This window comes from Medicago sativa, chromosome 1 (assembly GCF_051527215.1).
Source record: "Medicago sativa cultivar Bolivia chromosome 1, Bolivia_mono, whole genome shotgun sequence".
In the NCBI taxonomy this organism is placed as follows: Eukaryota; Viridiplantae; Streptophyta; class Magnoliopsida; order Fabales; family Fabaceae; genus Medicago; species Medicago sativa.
The window spans coordinates 57,720,272-57,733,669 of NC_140749.1; the positions used below are offsets into that span (position 1 = coordinate 57,720,272).

Here is a 13,398-nt window from a genome sequence, read left to right on the forward strand (position 1 = left end):
CTATACTGTGAAAAATTCATTTAACGGTTGAAGCAAAGAATTTTCACTGTTGATAGAAGCTATGTGACAAATTTAAATTGCCAAAACTGCTATACTGTGCAGTGATAGTAGGAACTGGAAGATCTTGACAGATGTTTTCCTCTCTAGATCTAACAGTTTCTACTATCGATGCACGCAACATTTGTTGGAGATTAACATAATAATTTACTCATAAATAAATTGTACACAAGTTGAAGGCTGGGAAAATCATTTTCAAAGGCAGTATAGTTGATGGCCTTGTAGGACAACAAACAATGAAGACTGAAATATATATACTTCTACATTGTAACCCACAGTTCTAACTTTTAAGCTCCTCAAACCATTGTGTAACTTTATTGTTGAGACACTTGAATCCTCTATTTGATCATTTTTTTCTATAGTGACAAGTTGATTTACCTAATTAATACTCAATTTAAATTTTACAAGAGGAAAAATGAAGGCCAAGACAGAGACAGACATAACATGAGACTGAGTTAAAGACCCTCATAAGCCTCACAAAAATCACTTACTGAAGATTGCAAGTTTATTTTTGTTTGATGAAAATGATATTAACACGCAAATGCATCACTAAAGAGTGTAAGTTGCTCTAATGTACTCTATAATTTCTGCACTCTCAAACATTTCTACCCCAGTGTTTGGATCTTCCAAAAAAGGTACCTGTGAACCATAACCATCAATATTAACATCATCGGTTAACAAATACCATGTCTTGAAGCTTGTAAAGAATGTGTATATTTGCATAAAATGGAATCAATAAAATACCTGGAAATGTCCAGTTTTCTGATATAGAATATTTCGTTTTGGGCTACCCCTAGCACAACTACAATGAAAATACTAAAGTAAGTAACACGAAAAAACAAAAGTTAATGAGATATGCATTATATCACCAATAAGACTAAACTAAGAAATACATATGGCTAGTAGAAAATTAAGAAACTTACTTGACAAGCAAATGTGGCAGCTCCAATTCCACAAGTACTTCACGTACGATTTTGCAGAAAGGAGATCCCTGAATAAATCGTATCATTGATACAGTCAGTTACTTACTGGCAGTATTTAGATACTAGTTTGTTAGCCTATAAAAAGCCTTGATATAACCACTTTGTAATCACTTTACTCATTCAATCAAATATAAAATTTAGTTTTCTCTCAATTCTCTGATTACTTATCAGTTAACCATGTTTTCAAGCATGTCAAATAAAGAATTTGTAGCACTAAATAAATGATACATTGTCATGCATGCCAATCTATAACTTATAATCTAGTAATGGTTGGCTGGAATTCGTTCATTAAGCATTAGGATGCGTGGTTTGCATGTTGTGGACCAACCTCATATGCCCATAATTTAAGTGGCTTCGGTGGTAACTTCGCTGGAGTATATGATGTTCCCTGAAATTTCAAAAACAATGAATACTTATATTAGTATCCTTTGTAAGTTAAATCTCATTGAGTACCAAATATTGAAATTAATGTATAGTAATTCCTTCCATTACATAGCAAAGGGAAATAAATCAGATATTACCTTTGTAATGCGACCAAGCATAGCAAAACCGCAAGTCAATGACTGCAAAAAAATATAGTTCAACTGTTAATATCAATGATACAGTTCACCTTTCTGGTGATAAAAACTAATGACAGTGATGTCAGGTTCTAACCGTTAAAAATCCAAGCGATAAAGTAAGAGGAATGTTTCCATCGCCTGCAGAACACATAATGAATGTCAAAACACTCGCAATAGGATTATTTTTGGTGAAGAGTGCAATTCCAGTAATTTCTAGAACCTATAGGGATTACTAATGCTCTTCAAAATGAAGTATTTTTCTCACAATGTTATGGTGCTTAAACATATATATGTTGCATGCTGCTATGTTACAAAATGATTCCCCCTTTTTATGTGGTAAAATACTCAATTCTGAAAAGTATGGATGTTAATCTCTTCTCTCATACACATGTTGTTTATTGGACAAAAGCTCGTGAATGACATCACCTAGAAGATATCACCTAAATAGAGCTTATAAAACTTGAACAATCCTAATCTTACAAACCGATTTTGTAGGGTTGAGTTAGACCTAAAATCTAACACATGTTATTGTGATGAGAAAGACTACAAAACAAAATAATACAATAAAAAAGATATATATGAAGAAACTAACCATATGTTCCAACCAAATACTTAATTATTTCGTCTGATTCATACATCGAAACGCCAGTGTTTGGGTCAACCTAATACAAGAAAATTGTTATTTCTTAATCAGAGACACCAAATATTAAATAACCATCACAAGGTGTGATAAGCAAAGTGATCATAGATAAATAAATAAATAAAAACTAGTAAAAATCGTTGTAAGATGCGAGATGGATTCATAAACAACAACCGGATAGTTTTGCATTAATTTCATTGAAGCAGTTTATCTTAGTGACTGGTTATCCCATCTATTACAAGATGCCCAAAAAATCATAACAAGAAACTACCAACTTTGTTTTGTTGATTGTTTTGAGGAGACAATCTTACCATGTAAGGGAACTGTGTTTTACCACCCATCTCAACAACCTTCGCACGAAAATTCGGGCCGTTTCTTGGGCAAGGATAGAAAAGAATATCAAGGTCCAAAACAGCAACTATTTCTCTAACCTGTACAGTCAAAATATTAAACCACAACAAAAAGAATGTTTGCTAGTTAAATATAATACAAAAATGATCTGCTGAGAAATTTCTTCAAAAAGAGTTAACATCAATCCTACAAAACAATAGACCATACCTTTCGACAAAATGGACAGCTGCACCCGATCCACGAAGAACATTATTAAAGAAGAAAACAAAATATCAAATAAGTCTATTCTTTAATCTTCATAATGGCTGTGGCATATAAAAAGCCATATTGTTAATGTAACATTACAAAAGATAAATATTGAACGGGAAGTATGAAATACCTTTCAAATTCATAGATCTCAATGGGCTTCTCTGGTCGAGCGCCTATCTTTGATGTTTCTTTTACTGTAATACCTGAAACCGCATTACTAATGTTAACAAGGAAAAAAGAACAAGAACAAAAATGAAAAATGAAATACAGAGGAAGCGGAGAAAATTTCAACATGTTGAGCAAAAATATGCTGCATGAGATATGCTTTTAAAAAATTCAAATTGTATATAACGGAGAATACATATAAATATGCCACACTAAAACCACAGAAATACTATTACACAGACAATTTTTTTGAACTGCAGATACACTAAGCAGCCAAACCATCAATTTTCAGTATTTTCAAAGCAGAAAGTGATTAAAATGGTGAATCCTCTTCCTAGTAATATCATTTGGAAACTTTACAAGCAATGTAATATCAGATAAATGTTTTTTTTCCAAATAAGACATCCAAAGAGATTTTCTTTGGAACCTTTTCATGCATAGACAACATGAATTATTTATATTTTATAAGAAGATAACATGAATTATTGTAGAAACATTAATGCAAAAAGATAAACAAAGGAGAAAATAGTGATTCCATAATAAGCAACAGTTGTTAATTTCGCAAACAATATTCTTATCTTCCACTGTCTAAGTCACTGTTGTGCGACAATCAGATATTTAATAACTATTTGACGATTAACCTAATTAACATACAATAGAAGTGATAAGGTGCTTTGGGGAAGTAGCAGGGATTGGAGAGATAATGGATTGTAGATTTGAATCTCTAGTAATCTATCCATTAACATAAGTACTAAAATTTGCTGTTGAAATAAATCTGTTATGCAATAATGAGCCATGAGCGTCAAAATAAAAGAATGGAGGTATTACCAGAAAGTTTAAAAGCATATTCATTTGGTGGAATTTCATCCTTAGAAACAAATGAGAAAGAGTACCTGCAAAGGCACAACAAAAAGCACAAAAAAGAATTAAATTTCTGCCAGGAGAACAATCTCAGTAAATTAAAAAAACTCTGCACATAAATTATGTCGCATTGTCTTGTAGATATGGATACTGCTTTATACACAATAAAACTACATTGAGCCATTTTCATATGAATCAATAATTCGGTAGAATTTTTCTACAATCAACAGTACGTTAAACTCATATTCAAAACAGATTTCTTGATTATGATTTTCCACTTTCTTAACAAAAATAAAATTAACAAGTAGATAGCTCAAAAATAAGTTGGCTGAAATTGTTAGTCTAACAAAGGCTTCATGTAAACACTTTGTAATCACTTCACTCATTTTCACTTTGCGTATATTTTCTTTCATGGCTTTTATCAAGTTTATTAACGCAACCATTTATCCCATGCCTTATCTTCACATTATATGCTCAACGTAGGATCATGTGCTTTAAAATGAGCAACTCATTTTATAAAGTTTTTTTTTTGGAAACTTGGTATCCGACCCAAGGACCGACTAATCCGGGGAACCAATCCCACTGTCCACTAGTGGAGGCCCAATTGAAGCCAGAGAAAAACCTGGTATTGACTGGCCTGACACATGAATGATCACCTGGGGGATTAGAACCTAACCACCTAGAGAGGATCACACTGCTAAGTCCCAAGCCTACACTACCATATGCCAACCCTTGGTGGTTAACTCACTTTACATAGTAAAATGAGTAGTATCATTATCAATGGTCTATGAATAACAATTGAACAAAATTATGGATGAAATGAAATATCAACACTTGATTTTAACACTTAACTCTTTAATTAGTCTCTTCAGAACAGCCAAATACCTCATTCAAAACAATTATAAGTGAAAATTGATAAACCAGCCAAGTCTATGCACAAAGGCACAAACTAATATTGACTAGGAACTCAATCCCGTAGACACATTAACAAAAAAATTGAACCTTGAGTTTCCATTTTCACAACACAAAAGCGTTAGAACTGAAGTACTATGTATTTACAATAAGAAGAGAATGGAAATTAGGTTACACTTACCCAGAAACGAAAACTCCAGTAGCAAAGCGAAAGAGCAAGGGAAGGGAAGCTCCAAGAATCTCAAGAGTCTTATCAGATCTTATTGCAAAGCGTTTAGGTTCAGGGGGTTTGAAATTTGGAGGAGGAGTAATTGAAACTGATGTTGATGATGAATTTGAAGTGGAAGAAGATGTTTCTGTTTCTGACATGGCTCTAATGCAAATTCTGTTTCTGGGCAGTAGTTTTGTTCTGGAAAATGAAACAGGCCTATGAACTGAGAATTGAGAAAAACTCAGAGTTCCTGTTCCAGCCATGGTCATTACCTTGGAAAAGGAACAGTTTCTTTTGTTGTTGGGAGGTGAAGTGAATAGTGTGTGAGAGTTTTTGTGTGTGTTTTTAAGGTTTTTTTGTTTGGGGAAATGGTTTTGGTGGTAATTTGTTTGGACGGTTAGTCAGCAACGGTATTGGAAAGAGGGAAGGCAAAGTGGTTGATCTATTGGCTCTTGGTGTTGCTTAACTGACTTGGCACATTCACAAGCACTCAAGTCTCAACCATAAAAATCTTGTTTCTGCGATTGGAGGGTTTATTTCATCAATGAATTTTGAAAGATTAGTCAGAGTACATTCTATGCTTGAGTTTCCCCACGTTTATTTGTTGGTTACCTTTGAGATATCAAAGTATCCACAAATACATAAATGGATTCCACTTGTACATTTCAGATGAATGACGTCCGGTGTGATTGTTCCAGGCATTTGTAAGATGTGGAACGGCAGGGTGTGTACATGCAGACACTCTGACGTTCAAGTTAGTAAGAACATAAGAAGGGGGTTTTAAGGTTGAATGATATTGTACCTTTGAGGATCGTATAAAGTCTCCTTATATAGTGGGAGGCGCAGGAGTCGTTATTATTGACACACCGTGGCGCTCGACGGATACAGATTTGCGTCGAGCGAGATTTACAACACGTGGGGGGGGAGACGTTACTATTTGGTTTGAATTGGTCTCACCGGGTGCTTTGGGCACCTCCCTCGCAGAGAGGGGGTGTGGAAGGAGTAGTTGACCCAAATGTGAAATTGGGCTTATTGGACATGGGCCTTGGAGCGTTTGCTCGGTCTAGAATAGTAGCCCCCCAAGTAGTTACTCTTGGATAAGAGTAATGACTTCGAGCGAAATAGTTTATGCAAGGATAAACTTTATGCTCGCGAAGGGGCAAAAAAGTGTTGAACAAAACGTATGACACTCGTAGCTTGGAGATGTAGAGAATCTCCTTGGATTAAGTCTGTGTGATTTGCTAGCTTTGGTGCGCTCGTAGGGGTAGCTACCTTTTGAACTGGACTTTACGCTCGCGTGAAGCTTTGCTCGTGACGAGATCATCGCTAAACGCTCGGTGTCGATTTGCCCTTGCGCTCGTTGAAGTTTATCGCTTGTTGTGACGTTATTGTTTGATGCCCTCAAAGATGTAATGATCGTCATCCTCTCATAAGTTAATGCAAGCATCTCATGGATGAGCTTGAGGGGATATGACCTTTGGTTACTGAGCGCCACGTGTAAAGGCTAATAAGATACTTGATTACTTAGGCCTCTGAGTGGTGATGTCAACGTTGGTTTTCAAGGATAGATCTTAGTAGTTGGATAATCTTGACGTTTGAGTATTTGATGGATCACTTCTTGATTTGTTGGATGGTTGACAAAAGAAAAAATCTTGGTTTTGTATTTTTCCAGCACGACGGTTGAAGTAGCAATAAACGTCGCAAGAAATGGGAGAGTTTGAATTATGACCCTTTTAAAATTATTTCTGAAACTTAACAAGTTTATATACTCAAGAAAGTTAATGGTAAATGTTTGTCTAATAAAATTATAGAGTTTTAGATATGAAACAATTGTTTTATCCAAGACCAGAATGTTCTCGATTTAAAAAACTTTTAAGTGTTTAAATAGTTTTAACAAGGACCAGAATGTTTTGGATGAAATAAAGTTTAAATACTTAAGTTGTTTTAATAAAGACCATAATGCTCCGAATAATGATTATATAATTAATATATAAGGAGAATGAGAAAAATGATATTAAGATGAAGTGTAAAAACTATTTTAACAAGGACCGGAATGTTCTGAAGAATGATTAGATAATTAATATAAAAGCATAATGATAAAATAATATTATATGTTTATTTTAAGCATGAGTTTGTCTTTAGATATTAAGCATTTGTTTTATCTTGGACCAAAATGTTCTTGTTGCAACTATATAATTAATAAAATGATAAAACAATATTAATGATGATTAATTTAGGACCAGAGAACTCTGGTTTAATTTGATTGTGTTTAATTAGGACATGAGAACTCTGGCTTATAATCGTGATAGTGTGTGTGTAGTGTAACGTAAATAATAAAAGAAATGGACAAGAGAATAACACAGGAGATATGTCATGGCTACTTCCAGTCCTCACACCTCGTGTGAGATTATCCACTATAATATCCAGCTATCAGAAACTTCTGATTAGCACTATAAGTTCTTGATCACACCAAATCAGTCTGGTACACCATGTATTATCAACCTCAACAGGGTTCTACAATTTTTTGCTTTCGCATAAGAAAGGTTGTTACAATTCTTTCTCAAACTATTATTACGAATAGACTTGAGAACACAATACACTTTGTATGATGAGATGGGTTTAGACCAAAGAAATTTCTCAACGCATGTTTAAGATTTTAATAAACAAATTTGAATGAGTTTGATCCAAAAGATATAATGAGAGAGCTTGGAATTTGTTTGTTTGTGAAGAGCTTATATGTAGTGATTATTTTCACTGGTAAGAATGCTTTCTTTTCAAACTCTTACTTTGATCCTTAAAATCCTTTTGTATGTATAGATGAGGAGTGACTTCGTGATCAAGTGTGAAGATAGAGATGTTGTACACGTTTTTACAGCTGTCCAAAGCTTCAATTGATTTCACTTTTCTTCTTCAAACTGACCAGAATGTTCTTTTACACATTCAGAACGTTATGGATATCCAGCTTGCCTTTGTTGCTTTACGTGAGAGGCACACAGTTGTGATGAGCGGTTTATTGTTGTGTAGAAGTGACCTTGATTATGTCATTCTTTTGTACTTTGATGATGTCATGCTATTTCACATATGCTTTAATACTTTTGATGAGATATTTATCCTTTAATGGGCTTTTCTTCAAATGGGTCGAAAATCCTTAAGGCCCAAGACAACTTCTCATATGATTTTCATAACATGCTTTCCTTTTTGCTTTCTAGTCTTTTGAAGTAAATGTTTTATTTGCTTTGTGAATCCATAATGTTCTTGGAATAGTGACCAGAACGTTCTCATGAAACAATTCTCACAAAACAAATTAGTAGATAACAAGATGAAATAAATTTAACATGTTTGTAATCTTTAAAACATCAAATAAGTATTTTGTCAACAACAGTGGTAAGTATGCTGATTTTTATCAAACAAATAAAATATCGACAGATTTTTTAAGAAAGTTTTTATAAAAGGTTTTGGTGGTTTGAATCAAAGTAAAATGAATATATATATATAGTTGTGTTGAGATTGAATTTCAATAACAATTCCTCATATGATTCCGCTTAATTGATTGTATACTTTTTATGCCTCATATATAATTCCACTCTTTCCTCAGTGTACGTCTCCAAACTAAGGTTAACGACACGAATAACAAAGAAACAACTGACTTCCGATTATGGGTGGCAAAATATTTGATTGTTTCTATGACCTATACTCGAAAAGTTATACATGATATATACCTACTTGCGAGCTCTCGGGAGATAGCACCTATACATAATATAAATCACGTCCCTTAGATAACCTGCCTTACTAGGGTCTGACTAAATCAAAAGATCAATAGCGGCGCACTACATCAACGACAAATCATTAATATAAGATTTAGACTAAATCTTTATGGGGAACATAAATCATATGCAACAAGTCAGACTAAGACTATTACATAGATTCCTAGCTATTTACATCCAATCAATCCCTAACACAAACGAGAGTTTAGTTACCTATTTTCCAGAGGCTCTAGCCACTATATGCTCTTGTTCTCTCTCTCTATTCTATAATTGGTTTACAATTGGTTGATTTTTACAATGACTTGTACTTCTATTTTTTAGAGTTTCTGAAGTTGTAGATTCGCTAAGCACAATAAGCCATGCTTAGCGAATCAAGGTTACTTAAAGGGAAGGAAAAACCAATTGTTCTTCATATATTTTTTCAGAAACTGACCTTCCTTGTTAAGAACAACTTTCATGCTTAGAGAACTGCCTTTGCTCGCTAAGCACAACTCTTGTGCTTAGCGAATCGAGTTTATCTCCAATCTTCTAGAACTTTGTTTTCAGGCTTTCTTTCACTTTACCATGCATGCTCAGAAAGTTGTGGATGTCTCCAAACGTCTTTATAGTACTCTGGCATAACTTTTGTGTGTGCGCTTGCCTTCGATTATTCCGCATTGGTGCAGTCATCGTCTTGAACCTATAAAAGTGTATAGGAACTTGACTTAATTGTTGTCTGGAAAACTATACTAATATAAATGATTTTTTGCAAAATAGGTCGATAAGTGCTATGGAAAATAACAATATTTTTAGTCCATATCAATGGTTATGGATGTTGATCTAGATTGTTGCTTCATTCCAAGTGGATGGGGTTCCCATGTGGAGTGTTGCACTGGATGAGCGTTTCTAGGTTCTCAAACGTTTTGACAAGAGTATAAAAGGGTTTGAGAGGTAACCCGTATTAATTTAACTCTGTCTTCAAATTTTTCCATTTCCTTCCATCGTGCTTTAAGTCATCAGTTGCAGAATATTCAATTTTCCCGCATTATGTCGGACTTCATTTACTTCCAATATCGTTCTTACTTCGTTCAGGTTAGCATTTCTCTTTCTCACTTCTCATTTTATAGTTTAGTATATGTATTTTTAAACATGTGATTCTAATATAGATGATGATATGACATGGTAGTCTCCATCGTAGTAAGTAAAGGTTGATGGCGGAGTTGAGTGTTTCTCATTTTCGAGAAAACCACCAAACTACCGTAAACCAACAAACCGTTATTTTCATCATTAATCTTTGTCTAGGTTGTTGGTGTGAAGCTTTAAACTTAGGAGTTTAACTCTAGCGCCACCGGGGTGGTGGTTGCCACCGTATCAGAATGTTTGCTTCTTCTTGTCTTTGTTCTTAATTTATCTTTAAATCGATTCGTTTGCGAGGAACATTTAGACTCTTCCTCGCCAAAATAGAACCGGTCGGTGAAGGAAGGGTGGATTTGAATGTCGTGTTCATTTTTCCCATCTTTCCCTTTCATGTTTGATATGTCCGGAATGCAAAATCAAGGTTTACCAGGAGATTTGGACGCATCATGGATAAGTGAGGAGGCCTTATCCCTGCCCACTATATATGCTTTTCAAGAAATGGTCGATCAGCCGGGCTAAATCGTTGATTCTCGAGGAAGGGAAGAATGGGAGGTGTGTATACCCACCTCGAATAATAGGATATGTTCTCGATATTTGGATAACATGATCCTTATGTATGAGGTGGTCTTTAAATAAATGGGGCTCTAGTTACCATTCTTGGTTTTTCAACAAGAAGTCTTCAGATGGCTGGAACTAGCCCCTTCTCAACTACATCCAAATTCTCTAACTTTTATTCGAGCTTTCAAATTGGTCTACGTATACCTCGAGATGACCCCTATTGGGGGAAACCCATGTGAGTCTCGCCACTTTATGTGGGGTTCATTTTTAAAGTGAGACACCCACATATATTTCACCCAATAAGAGAATGAGTGTTAAGGATAGTGTTAGAAAAAGAGTGTCCATAACACTCCTCTTACAGAAATGATCCACAATGGCTAACTTTAGTGTTGAGTCATGCGGGGAGCCTAGACGACAACCAACACTTTAACCCAAAAACTTAATGAATTAAGTTTATAGGTTCTCTCATTTATAAAATGTTTAACCTCCATTTTTCCAAGCATAGTGAGACGTCTACCTTAACTCACACTTGCCACAACAATGTATCTTTAAAGTGTGTGTCATTCATTCATTATGACTTGTTCCACAAAGAAAAATAAAATAAAAAATAAGAGTTCACATATGATTTTTAATACCCACCCTATGCATGTTTTCCCTTTTTATTTCTCTTCCTCTCACCTTGTTTAGGTTTCCCCTATTCTATTTTTCTTCTTTTTTTATTTAATTTTAATCTTATGACCGAGAGTTTATCCTTTTTTTACAATAAAATTTTACCTTGAGGAAAATATTTTAGCTTAAAATATAAGCTTAAATTAAATACATATTAGTTCCCAATTTTTAGAAAAAAAAACTAAGTTTTCGACCCCATTTTGATAAAAATAAATTTGGTTTCCGAGTTTCAATTATTCATAAGTTTTGGTCCCCCTACCCTATTTTAAGGTATATTTTGATGACATGGTCTTGTTACTAATGACGTGGCAGTATCCTTATGGACACATTTGATACCCATCTCATTTTTAATTTATTTTATTTGATCATCATTAATTCATAAAGTATGTTATTTAATAAAATATTTATTTATTTTATAAATTATTATTTAATTATTCAAATATAAATTTAATTTAGTATATTACTGTTTAATAATTAAATTATTTTAATAATTAAAATTTTACAAAAAAAATTATTCTTAATAAACATTATTATAAAATTAAGCACATTTTAATATATTTTTTCCTTTTGTAAAAAAAACTAATATTGTGAATATATATAAATTTAGTTAGCATATAAAAAAAAATATAATAAAAGATATATTAAACATTAATAATATCCTAATAATTTTATTTATAATGTTTCCGAGGAATTAGGCATTCTTTGTCTATAAATAAGTAGGCATTCCTATAAAAAAAAAAAATAATAAGTAGGCATTTCTTTGCAAACCCGACTTGGTTACAATGAAAACTCAATTAAAGATGTTCTTTAAGTTTTGTATGTTACTTGTTGTTATTGCAGGAGTTATGATGGTAGGCAATGTTAAATGTTTACCGCCTTGTTGCCCGGATGAACCTATAGAATGTAAACCGATTTCCTGTCCTAAGCTCCCATGTTGCACTCACCGTCATCCACCAACAAGTGATATGAAGTCATAATACTGTGGGGATCATTTTGTGTTGAGAATCATCCATCTCTTATGTATATAATTAAATTAATAAAACTGGTTAATAAATTATATTTTCTTATTATCAATTATTGGTTGCCTTTAGTAGATATTTTATTGTCTTTTTTTAATGACAAACGTTTGTAATTAGTTGTTAAGTTAGTTCTTTTATCCTTCGTTCGAGTTTGAATCCAAAACCTCCAACTTATTATCCCTTAACTCAAATCATTTTAGTAACTACAGCGAGTGATCAATTTTAATTAGTATTTTTTTAATATCTCTATTTAAACACCGTGTCTGCCTAAATTTTATTAATATATTCAAAAAATATATATGGGTGTATGGACTATGTATTAATAAAAATATATATATGAGTATATGTTTGTTTTACAGGATTAAATTAGTATATTCTTATTTCTGAAATCTAATGAGAACTATATATTGATAAAATATATACGAGTGTATGAACTATATATATATATATATATATATATATATTAATAAAAATATATCTCTATATATTTTTATACGGGAATATGTTAGTATATGTTTATTTATGAAATGTATTTTCATTTATTATCTTTTTTAATATCGTCAATACTAAAACAAAACAAAAATTATAATATACTATGATTAATCATACTTCAATTTTTTCCATTGTTTTTTTTTTGAAAATGTATCACTAAAAAACCTGTTGGAGTGTACGATTGTAACATGGGACCCATTTTAGTAACTACAACGAGTGATCAATTTTAATTAGTATTTTTTTAATATCTCTAATTAAACACCGTGATTGCCTAAGTTTTATTAATATTTTAATAAAATATATGTGGGTGTATAAACTATATATTCTTATTTCTTCAAAAAAAAACTATATATTAATAAAAATATATATGAGTATATGTTTGTTTTATGGGAATATATTAATATATTCTTATTTCTGAAATTTAACGGGAACTATGTATTGATAAATTATATATGAGTATACGGACTATATATTAATAAAAATATATCTCACTCTAATAAAAATATATCTCACTTCCTTCAAAAAAAAAAATATATCTCACTCTATGTTTATTTTACCGGAATATGTTAGTATATATTTATTTATGAAATGTATTTTCATTTATTAGCTCTTTTAATATCGTCAATAATAAAACAAGAACAATATTATAATATACTATGATTAATCATACTTCAATTTTTCCGTTTTTTTTAAATGTATCACTAAAAAACTCATTGGACTGTACAATTGTAACACATGACCCATTTTTTTTTGGTTAAAAAAAAATATAGTAACTACAACGAGTGATCAGT

At 32.5% G+C, this 13,398-nt stretch overlaps 1 protein-coding gene across 1 annotated transcript; it reads right to left on the reverse strand.

Annotated features, from left to right (window-relative positions):
* Window positions 1-230: 230 nt before the first annotated feature.
* Window positions 231-5,401, reverse strand: LOC146955721 (Thioredoxin family protein). Its single transcript, XM_085723322.1, has 12 exons — window positions 4,960-5,401; window positions 3,834-3,898; window positions 2,971-3,043; window positions 2,799-2,817; window positions 2,552-2,671; window positions 2,193-2,262; window positions 1,695-1,738; window positions 1,562-1,603; window positions 1,369-1,428; window positions 981-1,048; window positions 802-859; window positions 231-696 (listed from the first exon to the last, which is right to left on the reverse strand). The coding sequence occupies exons 1-12, from the start codon at window positions 5,256-5,258 to the stop codon at window positions 607-609; spliced, it is 1,008 nt and encodes a 335-aa protein (XP_085579448.1). The 5' UTR covers window positions 5,259-5,401; the 3' UTR covers window positions 231-606.
* Window positions 5,402-13,398: the final 7,997 nt, after the last annotated feature.